We start from the raw sequence: 16,452 nt of genomic DNA on the forward strand, positions 1-16,452 counted from the left end.
GCAAAAGTTTCTGCTTAAGCAGTTCTGTGAGATTGGGTCTTGCTCTGTTTTTTCTTGTTCTGGTTCACCTGCCCATATCCATACAGTGGATGTTATCCAAGAAACACACGGCTCAAGGAGGTTCTGGTAACGAACTTCAGTGAGCAATTAACCCTTTCATGCACCATTTATTGTAGTAATAAATTAATCATGAATTGTTTATTCGTTTGAATTGGCAACCCTCCCTGAAACAGGTCGGAACAGCACCCTTAAGAGTTTTCTTTGCCCTTCTGAAAACTGTGTGGTTCTGCGATCTTAAACCAGTCGTTAGTGACCAGTCAGCGCATGAATGAGTTAAGGGGCTCATTGTATCAACTGGATGAACAAGATAAAAAAGAATGTTTGTATCGAGTTGTCTTGTTTCATGCTCATGTTTTGTCTTTTGTCTTCCAGGCCGTTACATGCCTAGCCATTTCTCTGGATGAACAGTTTGTTGTCTGTGGAAATAAAGACTGCACTGTCCAATTATTTGAACGTGAAACTGCAAAGGTGAGATCTACTTATTTTCTAATATTTAAGATTTTTTTTTTAAATTTACGTTTTTAAATATCGTTTTGATTTAATAGTATGATGAGAAACTTTGCACGTTGGGAGTTTTGTTAGGTGGGAGTATATTGTTAGGTGAGGTTTGCGGTAGCACCATGTGTAAATCTTGTTTAATTAGTGTTGGTTCTGATCTGAAAAGAATTGATGGTTGACAACTCAATGTTTTGATTAGTATGCTCCGAATGTCTTCTGTCGTTCCTAAAAGAGAGTCTGCTTTTACTGGAGGTGCCATTTTCGCAGTGTATCATTGGACACGGCTGACATGTTGTTGGTTCTAAGACATGACCTTGTTTCCTTTAAGTCGTTCATGGTTTGCAAAGCAGCATCTATTTTTAAATATTTTTTTGGTAATAAACAGGAGGTTCGAGGCTTTGTGGGACATTATGATGCAATAACAGATTGCTGCTTCGTTGGCAGACAACGTCTGGTCACAGCCTCTGTTGATACTACACTCAGCCTATGGGACGTACACCAGGGTCACAGGTAAGAAGCTTGTAATAGTTAGTGTTCCCCTTTAAGCGTTTGCGCTCAGTGGACCCAAGTGTTCCCCTTTAAGCGTTTGCGCTCAGTGGACCCAATAATGTAAGCGCAAAACTAACATGCCTGATTTCAATATGGCGACACATAGTCACATCATTATGGATAGGTATGTAACAGATGTAGCTATAATCCAATTAAATTATGCCCTTGTTAATTTAATCTTGATCACCTCAAGAAATGGACTACAAAGAGTAAACTTATTGTCAGTGCCAAAACCATCCCCCTTTTTTGTGTCAAGAGCCCCCTCTTGACAAGTAGTAGTTCCATGGCGTAGAGACGGAACATGTTTTTTCAATCCATCTAAATATCATTTCAGTTTTCACAAGGTAATGCTGATTTGTTGTTATGAGTTTTAATGTTGTGAGTTTTAACGTTGGTTTTGATAGGCAAGACGTCATTTTAAAGGGGATATAATAAGAACAATCTTGATTTCACCAGAGAGAAAAACTGACTTAAGTTTGTTTGTTTAGTGAGCAATGTATGCTCATTCTCGTATCACAGTCTTGCCTCAGTCAAGTAGTGATCTAGAGGGCGCCTTTCAAAATGGCGATGTACACATCTGTAGGGCACTGGAATTCAACAGGTACATTAATCCTTCTTGTGTTGACTTTGCATTTTCCTACTGGAGATCAGAGTCCAGACTGAACCTACAATCAATTGAATCTTTTTCTCTTGTCTTATTAGGATTGCCGTTCTTAAAGAGCACAGACGTCGTGTCAGTTCATGTTGTCATAGTACCCGCTGCGCTATGATCGTCTCTGCCTCGTGGGATTGTACGCTGAATATCTGGGATGATAGTGATGGGAGGCTACTGGCAACCTTAAAGGATACAACTCCACTTAACTGTGTAGCGTTTCATCCTGAGGGAAGATTGGTGGTGAGCGGAGGATGGGACTCAACGATGAAGATATGGCATGTTGAAGATAAGAAAAGAGTTGGGGTAAGCAGGGATTTTTATTTCATTTGTTATTTCTGTTTGTGAAGAAACTTGGCATTTCCAAAGTCTACTATTGGATATTGATTACATCACAGGGTAGGTCCATAGATTGTTATGTTAACCTTTAACCTCTGTATCTTGGTATCTTGGTCAGATTCTACGAGGTCACAAGGCGTCTGTACGTGCCGTTGCTTACTCACCCAGTGGAGCTCATATCGTTTCTGCCTCCCTGGACGGAACCGTTAAGATATGGTCCTCAACTACTGGAACTCAGGTATATATGTTTAACAATTAAACCAGCTATGGGCAACTTGGTTAATATATCTTTATAGTAATGAAACAAAGAAACCCCAAATTGACTACAAGCCAGTCCAAATTTCATGGCTCTGCTTACCGCCGAATTCTGCGCTTACGATCACCATTCTCGGCTAATTGTGCACGCGCCTAATTTCTGCACTAGCTGTAAAAGGGAAGAATGCCTAGTAATGAGATGTTATCACATGCGCAAGCAAAAACCCTGCTAACCTGTGAAATATGCTTGAGGTAAGCGTGGTATTCAATGCTTCCTTAAGCGCCTATAGTTTGCTTACGGTAAGCAGAGCCATGACATGGGATCTGTATTCATGAAGACACATGTGAAGAGAATATGATGAAGAAATGTCACTTTTAGATGTGGGAGTGAAACGTTTGATACAGAAAAACCCACACAGTCAGGTAGGTACTGAAAACCCACATGCAAGGCTTTGGTCCGTGTGGGATTCGAACCGGGGTCACAGAGGGGAAAAGCACAGAAAGAAACCACTTGACCAACCTGACCCCCCCCCCACCCCGATTGAAAGACATCTTCTAAGCTGTCCTCTCAGAGCTAGATGAATGAAGACAGTTATTTCCAAAGAGCTGGAAGAATGTTCAATGTCCAATTATTTCTTGCTGATTTGTTGGAGACATCATAAAGACTTCTGTAGCTCTAATTGTGTGGGGTTTTTTCTGCGCAGGTTGGAGGATTAGATGGTCATGTGATGCCGATTAATCGCATTTCATTCTCACCCAATGGACGTCAGCTTGTGACGGTCAGCGATGACCAAAGGGTCAAGGTATGGTTCTGTTTTTCAGCTGAATTTAGATGAATAAGTTTTTTATGTTTTCCTGTCTTAAAGGCAGTGGACACTATTGGTAATTACTCAAAATAATTATTAGCATAAAACATTTCTTGGTGACGAGTAATGGGGAGAGGTTGATGGTATAAAACATTGTGAGAAACAGCTCCCTCTGAAGTGCCATAGTTTTCGAGAAAGAAGTAATTTTCCACGAATTTGATTTCGAGACCTCAGATTTAGAACTTGAGGTTTCGCAATCAACCATCTAAACGCACACAACTTCGTGTGACAAGGGTGTTTTTTTCTTTCATTATCTCGCAAGTTTGATGACCGATTGAGCTCAAATTTTCCCAGGTTAGTTATTTTATGCATATGTTGAGATACACAAACTGTAAAGGCTAGACTTTGACAATTACCAATAGTGTCCACTGCCTTTAAGGCTGTTCCTCAACAAGCCCTGCTATTGCGGAACATGCTTCTGCTCTTTGCTTCAAGTCAATGTATTCTCTAATTACAAATGTTAATGTGGAAATAATTGTTACTTTGAATAATGATTACTTAAAACATGCATTCTGTTATATTCTCTTGGTTTTATGAATTAAAGCTCCCAAAGTGTACCTTGAGAAATTTTAACTTCAAATTACCGACAAATCTTTGCAGATTCATGAAAAGAAAACCAAATCAGTTCATGCTTTGAAGTCTGTTATAAAATTAATTTTAAAGTTAGTGGCAAACATGAAATTTAACATAACATCATTCTGAGATGTGGAAAAACTAACTATTATACTTGATACAGTATTGGTGTTTACCCATACACGGATGTGTGTAAAGCACTGTTTACTCAGTACTTTTGGAAGTCCAGTAAAAACAAATTCCACAGGCAAATATATTACTTTGCTTAGATTTGAGCACACAACCTTTGCAATTCTAGAGCAGATGTTTTACCACGAGAGCACTGAGCTTACCCGGTAGCTAGAGGCAGTTTGAATCCTTAACTTGTTTTATTTTCGTTGAATTAGGTGTGGTCTGGAAATCTAGGCAAGAGGGTGTCCACTTTTGGGCTGGATCGCTATGGTAGCGCCACGGCAACGGCTATCAGTCCAGATGGTATGCAGGTCTTAACTGGTTACCACAGCGGTGCCATTAGAATGTATGAGACCAACAGTGGAGCTGAGATATGGGCGGTGACTCATCACGATGCAGGGGTCAAGGGGTTAAAGTGGGTCATGACCCCATCAGGTCAACTGGAGGTCGTAGCTGGTTGGCTTACTGGACATGTAGAGGTTAGTTCGTTGACAGAAAGATTTAGTACAGATTTTGTTCACTGATATACACCTATATGTTTTAAGCACTGTACTTTCCCAAGTTCTGTGAAAAAAACAACTGGCAAATCTCTCTGGTGGTTATTTATTTTAATGTGACCAGTGGCATCGGAGATAAAGACTTTCATGTCACAGTTATTGAGTTAACTTGTTTTATTCCAGGCATGTGCCGATGGCTTATTGTCATAACTGTTTGTTTTGTTCATCTTTTTTCTTGTTCTGTTCTTTTTGTATGCTGAATTAAAAATAATAATAATAATAACTTAATGGCATCTGTTGGTTTTCTTTTATTCCAGTTGCTATCGGCAATGACCGGCTCTATTAATACATCTCTAGCTGCTCATATGAAACCAGTCACAAGTCTTGCATACAGCAGTCCTAATCGTCTCGTTGCCGTGACGTTTGAGGATAATACAATCTTTATATGGAGGGTTCCTTATGAGCGCAAAGCCAAGCAGAAAAGGTAAGTCACATAATATAATAATAATAATAGCAAGTTTTGCTATTCAAGTTCTAAATAACTGTCTGAATGCCCTGCTGGTCATTGGGCCATTAACATGCCTTTAATCTTGCTCACAGCCTGGGCAATGGTAGAGCTTTTTCATACACAATATCAACATCTGATAACTGATATTGTATTGTCTAAACTATCTAAAATATTGTCTATTGTCTTATTTCTTCCAGTCTGGAACCCTATGCTGTAATTTATGCCATTGGTAATAAAGCTGTGACATGCTGCGGATTTGATATGGATGGTACCAGACTAGCCACAGGAACCAAAGATATGGTAAACAAAAATTTACGAAAAAATCACACGTTTTGAAAACATAAAAAAAAAATTGAATAATTCATAACAACTATAGTAATTTGATAAAGTGCTTTACACGAACTGTCTTTTTATATATTTTTTACCCACCATTTACAGATATCATTAAAAAACATTGAAAGATAAAGTTACTTATATAATATAATATAAGTTGAAGATTACAACTATGCAATAACTAAATAGTCAGGTATGCTCTGATTGAGTTGAAACTTACGGTTCTTTTCAGAACCACCAGGATTCATTTACAGATTATCATTACATGGTGTTCCCACAAACCTTTACATTATCGTATTTCCACCGTGCAAAATTTCAAATCCTACTTTGACAATAATTGATAAAAGATTATTAATAAATCTGCATATGATGATAATCTACCATAGAGTGTCCAGATCTGGAGTATGGAGAGAGATGTTCTCTTAGGCACAACGCTACGACCAATGGCAGAGATGCATGCATGTCATAAAGACTGGGTCACTGCACTTTGCTGGTCAGACGCTTCAGATCACTTGGTAAGAACACCCAGGAATTTACACTATTCAATCAAATTTCATTATTTCACATAGAAATGTGTTTTCTAGCTCAGTGAAATGTTGTAATTTTTATTGACAAGACAGGATTGGTGGAAGATAACTGTTCAGTTTATTGAAATGTTAGTACTCACTTTATTGTTGTTCTCATGAAAAATAAAATTATTCATTGGAAAGACCCCTAGCATACGATGTCACTACCCCAAACAGAGCCCTCACTGAGATCAATGACGACGCGTCATTGGCTGAGAGGTTTGCGCAGCGCGTACAGGCTTGCACAGATCCATTGTTTGATCTTGATGATGGCAGCCAATGCGAGGGGTCTATGAAGAGGTTTTTTTTTAAAATTCAAATGGAAATGAAACGTCAGGAAGTGTGTGTTACCAATTTGAAAATAACTGAAACCATTCATACAAAAGCAGCAGGTTCAACCAATGTGTTTGTTGAAATGATCTTTCCGTCAAAGAAACTCGGGTGGGGGGGGGGATATAAACACAAAGCTGGCAACAGCCAATCTCTCTCACACAAACATTGATTTATGTCTATAAATTGGCTATTATAAATCGCACAAATAAAAAAAAAGTGATTTAGTAACAAGACGACCATACTTATTCTAGTCATTGTGAAATCAGTGGTTAGCTTGGTGGGATTCGAACCTACATCTTTGTAATTGCAAGTCCTGTATTCTAACCACTTTTTGTTTCCTATTCAACCTTCTGTAAACTGTAAATCTCTGTTTTTCTTTACTGTAGGTGACTGCATCCAATGATTTCATTATTAAGCTTTGGGACATGAAGACTATGAAAGTCAAACATGAATTTATGGGACACACCAGCGCCATTAACTCTGTTGCCTTCAGTGTGAGTATTCAGCATCAAAACTTTCACCTTTAACAATTTGATTTATTTTTCAGACTAAAAATGACCCTGAGAAAGGGAAGCTAAATGTTAATTTAAAGGCACTAGAAACCTTTGGTAAATTGTCAAAGACCAACATTTTCACTTGGTTTATCCAAACATATGCAGACAATAACAAATCTATATTTGTGCTAACAATTATTTGTTAGAAATTACCAATATTGTATTTAAAGATGCCTGAAAATGTTGCTCCTACTGGAGTAGTCTATTCATCAAATATGTGTTTCATTTACGGTCAGTTCATGATTTTGCCCAGAACCAGATCCAAACCCTACCCAGCCCCAGTCCCTGCCCTAGTTCCAGACCAAGCCAGCCAGCCTGCATTATTCTTTTTATTTTGTTAGCCCGAACAAAGTAACTGCCCATTGATACTACACATGTGCTACATGTATCTACTCGGGAGGGCAGTCAGCTTTTGCTTTTCTTATAAATCCCAGCAATATCTCACAATTTTTTCCTCTCTGTTTTCCTAACAGCAAGGTTGTGTCGTCTCAGCATGTTTTGATGGATCAGTCAGAGTCTGGTCTCATAAAGGAGTTGAGATTACGACACTCTACGGACACAATAGCCGTGTCAACAGCTGTGATGTCTTTGTAGTTTCTAAACAAGCACAAGGTAGAAAACAACTTACTCTTAACTTTATTTTAAAATATTGTTCCTTAAACAATTTTCTTTTGAACATCTTATAGCAGAGGACGTTTATTTAGTGCTGGTATCTGCCCAGAACATGACCATAAACATACCCTCCCTGTTCCCTCTCTTAATGCTGTTAACCCCAGCTGGGGCAGTGACCTCCCAATGAGAATTGACACTAAACAGGGTCCGAGGGCCCAAGGAGATATAGACAGGATTTTAGCTTCCATATTTGTTTTATGAACTGTTTCTTGAGAACTAGAATAGCACAACTTTTCCAAAACTATATCAGGAGCTTGTCTCTGGATCATTTCTCGTGATTGTACAGATATCTTTGGAGATGTTGAGAACAAGGAGGCGGGGCAGACCAGCTGGGCGAGTATGACGGCCACTGAAGAGTGGAAGGATGCTCACTCAAAGAAGAAACTAGACAAAGTGGAGATGGTTCGCTTGGAGAATGTTGTCGTAGCAACAGCCAGTGATGATGCAATGACTCACCTATGGAAGCCGTTGCAGGTAAATTTTGTTTTAGATCAAATTAGATTTAATATTGTAAAGGAGAAGTTTACCTTTGGTTTTTGGAGTTATATAATTGTTTTGGTCCTATATAAATGTAGATATATACACAAAACTAATATTTAAATTTCATTTCAAAAGGTGGTCGTGTTTTTTTGACATATCGCCAAAATTCCTCATAGGAATACACACAATTTTGCAAAACATTTTTCAAGGAATTTTGTTTTTTAGATTTGTTACAGAACAAAAGCTTGTCTTCTTAAAATGGCAGTTATCGCATATTTTTTTCCATTTTTCTTTTTTAGGGCAATGAGATGTCATCTATGAGTGGACACTCTGATAGCGTTGTGGCCGTAGCTGTATCAAGCAAAGGTCATATGATCACAGGGTCACATGATAAAACAATGAAGTTCTGGATTCCGAAGGTGAGACTTGATTCTTCCATTCTATTTAGGGGCTAATTTTCAAAGAGCTGCTTAAACAGAAATTATTGCATAATAATTTCCTGCTTAGCGGGACACCAGTCACAGATGGTTCATGTGCCAAGGTATTTTGGCTAATAACATATTCTGGCAAGCATTATTTTGTTGTGCTTACAGTGTTCACTCTTAACAGTGGACTGCTGGCCAAATTCCAGTTAGATTTCAGTCTCCAAGTTGTCTGGCTGACTAGCTCAGTGTTAAAAAGTATCCCATTTAATTTAAAGCTAATTGATCCTGCTGGCTAGTCATTGAACAAGTTATAAGCAAACCCAGACTTATTTATAATAATATATTATTACATTATAATGTAATGAATTGGACCCAGTACTTTTATTTATTTATTTATTAATTCTGAACTTAATCTCTATACTAGCCAAGAACCTCGTGGAGAGAAGACAAGGAAGGAAGTTTTGGTTTTAGAAGTGGGGAGAAAAACCCAGAGATTTATTCCATTGAAAACCCACGCAGTTAGGCAGGCACTGAAACCTAATGCATGGAGTGCCTCTGGTGGGATTTGAACCCGGGTCCTAGAGGTGGAAGGCTAGGAAAGATACCACTACACCAACCCAACTGTCTAGATCTTGTTCGATGACTGGTTAGATCACAACAGCCAAATTTGTTGACAAGAAAAACTTACTGATTGTATTTGATTTGTGTTAATAGTTGGAGGCTCAGGTCCTTTCTGCTCGTCATAATGGTGAGGTTACATGTACTGCGTATTCCATCAAAGCAACGTATGCCATCTCTGCAAACAGGTAAGCAAACAAGTCAATATCAGGGCTCAATTTCATAAAGATGTTAAGCAGAAGGTTCTGCTGAAGCAAATTTCTTGGCTAAGCAAGTAAAGACAAGGGTACCTGTAGCAGCAATGGTAATTGTATAGTGTTCTGGCTGGTAAGCTGTTTTTGCTAAGCAAGCGTTTTGTGCTTAGCAAGTATTTGTGCTACCAGGCTTTATGAAATTGGGACCAGGTCTACAAGATCATGCCTCGAATTACACAAAGGCCAAGGAGGCATAGCCTCTGTTGCCCATGGTCTTGGCCTTGGTGCCCCTATCAAAAGTTCCCATAGACTTTAAAGGAACACGTTGCCTTGGATCGGTCGAGTTGGTCTTTGAAAAGTATTTGTAACCGTTTTTTATAAAATGCATATAGGTAGATAGACGTTGTAAAAGTAGAATACAATAATCCACACAAACATGCCTCGCAATTGCACGGTTTTCCTTTTACCTCGTCGACTAACACGGTCGGCCATGTAAGTTCGCACAGTAAAAGGAAAACCACGCAATTTCGAGGCAAACTTGTGTGGATCATTGTATTCTACTTTTAAAACATCTTTCCAACCATATGCATTTTATAAAAAAGGGTTAAAAAACGCTTTTTATAGACCAACTCGTCCGATCCAAGGCAACGTGTTCCTTTAAGATTGTCCAACGGAAGTGCCCTTTGCAACATAAAAATGGCCTTGCCCTTTGAAAGATGAAATTCCAAGCCTGCAAAACGGAGCGTGTTTAGTTCAGGGATGAGATATTTCAGACTTTTATGTGAAACTCAGACTTTTTAAAGTCTTCCTAGTGTAAAATGTTATATTTTTCTCAAAACAAAAAAGTATAGCTCTTTGATCTACCTCTCTAGCTCTGAGGATATTGCTTAATCTTATTAGTTTTCCCAAAAGCTCCTTGAAATCTATATCAAAGGGGTTGTCAAAAGGTTGGAGTGCTATCATTTCAACGTACCTCGTAAGATCTACTTATCAATCAAATTTTCTACAAAACACAGCCATTACCTACGTAAATTTTGTTTACGTTTCGACTAGTATAATCATTAGTCATCCTTAGAACGAGGCACAACCAGTCGGTTGGTGGTGCCGTTTACTACTGCCACAATTGGCCTCACCACCATCAAGTAGCTGTAGCAGGAAACTGGTGGGACCGGTGCCTCGTTCTGATGATGACTAGTGATACCAGTCGAAAAGTAAAAACAATTTACGTGAGTATTGGCTGTGTTTTGTAGAAAATTCATTTGATAAGTTGTTATTTTACCAGCCTGATGAACTTCTTCCATGATACTCGTAAGATCTGGATCCCATTTTCAGTCTTTTAAAGTAGTCATCCATAGTTTCCTCTAACCTTTAGACGTAAAAGACGTTAATGACGTTAGCTTATATAAGTTTTATGTTAAAACTTTCAGCACTTTTGTATAACTTCTTGTATTTTATTTTTGAAGGAATGGTGAAGTAATGGTCTGGAAGATGCCTGAGAAGAAGTCTACCTCACTGACTCTACCAAAGGTTGTCTTCTCAAACAAGGTAACCTAAAAAGAAAAACACACCCGCAAAGTCGTGCACCCTATTTTCAATTGATTTTAAAATTCTGCAAAATAATGGCATATTAAACGTGACTAAGTTTGTTTAATCATCACTTGTCGATAAGAAGAACATTGTATTTCTTGTACATTTTGGAAAAGAATCCTGTGTTTTAAACACTGTGCACAGTGCCTGTTTGTGCTCATGCAACTTCTGAGAAAATAGCTTTTGCAATCTGCTTACCAACCAAAAGGTATAAATGCAAAAAGTAGTGGCCTGACATATCGAACCAAGCAGAGTGTTTCTCAAAGGATAGAATACTGCTAGGGTTGAAACATCAGGCTATCAACTATTTAATTGAGATTGAAGTTTCTTATCTATATTTCTGGTTTTTGTCATCAGTTGATGGATAAGGCCATCAATGCTGTATGCTTCTTGAGTGACACCCGGTTTGCTTTGGGGTCTGACAATGGTATTGTCACCGTGTGGGACATTGACGCCCCAACCCCACCCATGACTGCGTGGAGAGTACAGTGAGTTTTATTTCTGAAGATCAATAACTCTTTCAGTTTTCTTCTCTTTTCTCCTCTCTTTCCTGAGCCCAATTTCATGGCTCTGCTTACTGTAAGCAAAGAATCAATGCTTACCGTAAGCAAAGAATCAATGCTTACCATAAGCAAAGAATCAATGCTTACCGTAAGCAAAGATTCAATGCTTACCATAAGCAAAGAATCAATGCTTACCGTAAGCAAAGAATCAATGCTTACTGTAAGCAAAGAATCAATGCTAAGCAAAGAATCAATGCTTACCGTAAGCAAAGAATCAATGCTTACCGTAAGCAAAGAATCAATGCTTACCGTAAGCAAAGAATCAATGCTTACCGTAAGCAAAGAATCAATGCTTACCGTAAGCAAAGAATCAATGCTTACCGTAAGCAAAGAATCAATGCTTACCGTAAGCAAAGAATCAATGCTTACCGTAAGCAAAGAATCAATGCTTACCGTAAGCAAAGAATCAATGCTTACCGTAAGCAAAGAATCAATGCTTACCGTAAGCAAAGAATCAGTGCTTACTGAAAGCAAAGAATCAATTCTCATGTAAGCAGGGAATCAATGCTTACCGCAAGCGAAGAATCAACGCTTACCATAAGCTCAGAAATCCCTGCTTACTGTAAACAAAGAATCAATGCTTACCGTAAGCAAAGAATCAATGCTTACCGTAAGCAAAGAATCAATGCTTACCGTAAGCAAAGAATCAATGCTTACCGTAAGCAAAGAATCAATGCTTACCGTAAGCAAAGAATCAATGCTTACCGTAAGCAAAGAATCAGTGCTTACTGAAAGCAAAGAATCAATTCTCATGTAAGCAGGGAATCAATGCTTACCGCAAGCGAAGAATCAACGCTTACCATAAGCTCAGAAATCCCTGCTTACTGTAAACAAAGAATCAATGCTTACCGTAAGCAAAGAATCAATGCTTACCGTAAGCAAAGAATCAATGATTATGTAAGCAGAGAATTCTGAGTTTACATCAAGCAAAGTTCACAGGTTAGCAGGGAATTATTGCTTGTGTGTGTGCATGTTCTACGAAACTTCGCTTGCACATCTAGCGAAGAAACTTGGCGCTTGCCCTGTAAGCGAAGAATAGTGATTGCAAATGCAGAATTTGACAGTAAGCAGACCCATGAAACTGGGCCCAGTTCTGAGAACACTGAACTTGAGTAATTATAAGTTTGTCTCTGCTGGTATCCCCCTTTAACCCCCCCCCCCCCCCCCCCCCCCCGATGCAAATTTAACATCATTTCTAATCTTCGGGAAAAAATACTACTTTTTACAGACAGAGGAAAAGTATGCAGACTGAAGGTTATGAGAAGAGCCCAATCACATGTATGACCTATGACCCTTTGAGGGATAACCTTTATACAGGTCACTGGGCAGCCATGGTATGCTCATTCAAGTGTGACTCCGGCAAACTACGAGCAATCTACAAAAGGTATTACAAAACCTCTTCATTCTTAAAGACATCGGACATGTTTGGCCATTGTCATAGACCAGTCTCCTCACTTGGTGTATCCCAACATAATGCATCAAATAACAAACCTGTGAACATTTCGACTCATCAATTGGTTACAAAAGTTGCAAGAGAATAATGAAAGAAAGAAAAAAACCTTGTTGCACAAATTTGTCTGCTTTCAGATGCCTAAAAAAGGCTTCAGGTCTAAAGTCTTTTAACATTTGAGTCAGAAATTACCTCTTTCTTAAAAACTACGTTACTTCAGAGGGAGCTGTGTCAATGTTTTCAATGTTTTATACTATCAAAAGTTCTCCATTGCTCGTTGCCAAGTAAGTTTGAATGCAAACAATTATTTTGAGTAATTACCAATAGTGTCCAGTGCCTTTAAACTGTTAACATTGTTAATGCTTTTGTGTACTGGCCATTTTGTTCACTGGAAAGACTGCACAGTTGTGTCAAGTACTTGTTTGTATTCTGCAACCCAAAAATATTTTTATAAGTATTGTCGTCTAGTTATTGAATCATAACTTCATGATTTATTGTCATCTAGTTACTGAATCATAACTTCTTGATTTATTGTCGTCTAGTTACTGAATAATAATTTCTAGATTGGTGCAAGTCATAATGTTTGTATGAGAGAGATTTGCTGTTGCCAGCTTAGTGTTTAAATCCCCTTGTGTGAGTTTTCTAAATTCCATCGATGGGAAGATTGTGAAAACAAACTCTTTTGTGATTTTTCTTATTTTTGTCTAGAGATGAGAAGGACTCCCCTGATTGGATCTTAGATGTGAAGATTCTAAGAGATAACACCATGGTAGCAACTACTGCAGCAGGAGAGATACAACACTTCAGAAACTTGGTAAGAACATCCTCTGGGATATCTAAAACACTGGGTGCAAGGGTCAAAGTTCAAGGTTATCAGTAAGCCAATATGATTACCTCATTTATGTATAAAGACAAACTAATTTGTGAATTTTTAAAACATGCTGAAAGACAAACAAAAAATTCTTTTTGGAGATTGCTTGGAACTTGTTGCCTCATGTGACAAGGCCCTAAGTTTCACAAGTTGCAATTTATAATGTTATTAATCATTTCGTTTTAGGAGTTGTTCCCTGCCTCACGATTCACCATCATGAACCCAGAGGAGAAGGTTGTTGGTTACCAGCCTCCTTGCTGGGTAGCAGCCTGCGCTGGAGTAGAGTTACGCAGTGGTAAGCGGCTTGGTTTAGGCGATGCCGGTAAGGGAATGAAGACAGCAGTTTTAACAGTAGACTCCATGGGATACTTGGCAGTGTGTGACGTCACGACGCAAGAAGTTATATCAAAGAAAAAGGTAGGTCACCTTTCGCCTAATAAGTAGTAGTTCAAAAGCAGGATAGTTTGTTTCAGAAATGAGAAGTCTCTTGATTTCCGAAAAACTTTCTAGAAAAACTCTGCTCGGGCCGAAACGTCAAAACAAGATTTTTACATTTAAACCATCAGTGCTTTGGTTGGTAAGCTCTATTTTCTTATTTATTTCTAGGTTCACACAGATGGAGTGAATGACATAGCTGTCTGTGACGATGTCATCTGCACTGCATCAGAAGATAGCGCCCTCAAGTTGTGGTCTCGTAAGAACTTGAAACAGGTAATGTTTAATTTTCAATAATCAATTATCTTAAAATTTTCAAATCTTTAAATGCACTTTACAAGTATTGTAATTGTAGTAATTATTATTTATTATTTTACAATTTAAGTTCTTTATCTTCATTTATCTTTAGGTGGGTCAGTTCTATTGCCAAGCGCCTGTTACTACGGTAACGACCTCACCAATCCCAGAATGCAGAGAATTTATCTGTGGAGACAAACTTGGTAATGTTTACTTCTTGGAATGGTGCAGCAAAAGTTCAAGCGGAAATTACTAAGTAAGAGTGTGAAGACACCAGGGCTAAATTCATGGCTCTGCTTACATTGGACTTCCGCATACAGTCACTTTTATCCGCCTATAGTGTAAGCACCAAATTTCTGCACTAGCTGTGTAAGCAAACAATGTTTAGCATGGTGGAGCCATGAAATTAAGCCCAGTTTGTACAGCTTCCGAGATTGTGTTTTTTATTTCATTGTAAGCTACTGGAAAATAACTATCCTTGTCAGTTTTACTTCAGTCGAGCACGTTACTAAAATAGCAATTTCTGAAGAGAAAGTATATGCAAATTCATTCTCACCATTTTATTTCTTGCAAACATTTCTTAAACTACTCTTGTAACTTCAAACTGACATAACTTTTCATGTAGAAAAGAAATCTATTTCGTTTTGAAATAATATTAAGTAATAGTTTTTGGTTGATTTGAATATTAAGTGATTATTTCTCAAAATACAAAGGCTTGTATCCATAACAACGCGACATTGAGTTTTCATTCATCAATTTTAAATGAAATGTTCAACATCCCTTCAACAATGGTGTTTTATACAGAAAGTTAAGATTTTATATTGAGGCTTTCAGAAGGAGTTGGTTTGTAAATATAATTATTTTTGGCTTGAAAGGTTTTTTTGAACAAAATTTATAAGTGGATTGTGATAAGCAGTCGGGTTATTAGATAAGACGTCTGTATGTAGAAGCCAATAATAAGAGTGGAAGTTTGTGAATATATTTCTGTTTGTTTTATTATTTAAAAAAAAACATCAGATGTGAATTTAACAATGTTGGAAATGTATAAATATATTGATATATATTGTAAGAAGGATAGTTTGAGATATATATTTGCAATATTTTGTTTTAATAATTATCATGTAACTATATGCAGGAAATGTTTGTGGGATGGTCTGGTGTTTTGAGGTGGTTAAAATAATTATGAAAACTTTTGCATTTTCACTGCTTTGAAAAATCCAGGTTGTGCCTATATGCAGCTTTAAGATTTTGAATGGTTGTGTCTTATTTTGTATAACTCTTGATAAAAAATACTCAATTCAAACCCAGATCAAAGTTCTAATGGATTGAGAGAAGTCTGTTAAACATTTTTGTAGTCCCGCCCTGGAAGACCAAGATCTGAAGGTCCGAGGGATGACTGATCTTCGTCTTGAGACATGCAACCTTCAAAACTTCAACTTTGATTTTCTTTAAAATCGGTACTGGATCAATTGATTTTTTTTGATGTTTTTTTCCATAAAAATTATAGCGATGGTCAGACTTTTGTTTCATATTGTTAAAACTTTGGAGTATTGAGATATATTTTAAATGAAATTATATAAGAAAGTTAGAGCCATTTCTTACAGTGTGATTTTGAGTTTTGAAGATTGTTTTATTTTAATTTTAAATCTTATATCTCTCTGATTATCGGTAGAAAGTGCATTAAAGAGAATATACAAATTGGAAACAAAAGTGAAATGTCATTAGTTATATGTAGCTCATAAAAAGGGACTGTCGAAGACGAGAAAGACCAATAACTATTTTCAAAATTGATGTCATTATTGAAAGTTTGTATAATGTGCGCAAAAAAGCTCAGAGTAAAAAAAACTTCTTTTAAAAAAAGTTTTAAATAAAAAAGTAGATCTTTTGATAAAATGTTCACAGGTTGGGTCTGTGGTGTGTTTATTTCAAAAAATGTTTGGTGTTGGAATTAAAAAAGACCTGTTGTGCACTTCAATTTTTTAAACCCTGACCACAATAAAGTGATTGAGCCTATTATTATAATTAGGTAAGCTAAAGTTAAACTGGATAATCAAGTTGTTTAAACAGTCCCTTCCCCACCCCTATGTTTTAACGATGGCCACCTTT

At 37.5% G+C, this 16,452-nt stretch overlaps 1 protein-coding gene across 1 annotated transcript in view; it reads left to right on the forward strand.

Moving 5' to 3' along the window:
* The window catches only part of LOC117287797 (telomerase protein component 1-like), a 35,593-nt gene extending 19,373 nt beyond the window's left edge, over positions 1–16,220 (forward strand). The window contains exons 29-49 of the mRNA XM_033768316.1: positions 433–528; positions 944–1,068; positions 1,810–2,065; positions 2,217–2,336; positions 3,058–3,156; positions 4,179–4,442; positions 4,778–4,944; positions 5,166–5,268; positions 5,688–5,816; positions 6,587–6,694; positions 7,228–7,366; positions 7,713–7,900; positions 8,206–8,325; positions 9,046–9,137; positions 10,607–10,688; positions 11,088–11,218; positions 12,522–12,677; positions 13,452–13,557; positions 13,801–14,031; positions 14,221–14,325; positions 14,459–16,220. Coding sequence (XP_033624207.1) covers positions 433–528; positions 944–1,068; positions 1,810–2,065; positions 2,217–2,336; positions 3,058–3,156; positions 4,179–4,442; positions 4,778–4,944; positions 5,166–5,268; positions 5,688–5,816; positions 6,587–6,694; positions 7,228–7,366; positions 7,713–7,900; positions 8,206–8,325; positions 9,046–9,137; positions 10,607–10,688; positions 11,088–11,218; positions 12,522–12,677; positions 13,452–13,557; positions 13,801–14,031; positions 14,221–14,325; positions 14,459–14,602 — 2,961 coding nt within the window. The 3' untranslated portion in view covers positions 14,603–16,220. The remainder of the gene's footprint in view (positions 1–432; positions 529–943; positions 1,069–1,809; positions 2,066–2,216; positions 2,337–3,057; positions 3,157–4,178; positions 4,443–4,777; positions 4,945–5,165; positions 5,269–5,687; positions 5,817–6,586; positions 6,695–7,227; positions 7,367–7,712; positions 7,901–8,205; positions 8,326–9,045; positions 9,138–10,606; positions 10,689–11,087; positions 11,219–12,521; positions 12,678–13,451; positions 13,558–13,800; positions 14,032–14,220; positions 14,326–14,458) is intronic.
* Positions 16,221–16,452: the final 232 nt, after the last annotated feature.

The sequence above is a fragment of the Asterias rubens genome, chromosome 3 (genome assembly GCF_902459465.1).
Source record: "Asterias rubens chromosome 3, eAstRub1.3, whole genome shotgun sequence".
In the NCBI taxonomy this organism is placed as follows: Eukaryota; Metazoa; Echinodermata; class Asteroidea; order Forcipulatida; family Asteriidae; genus Asterias; species Asterias rubens.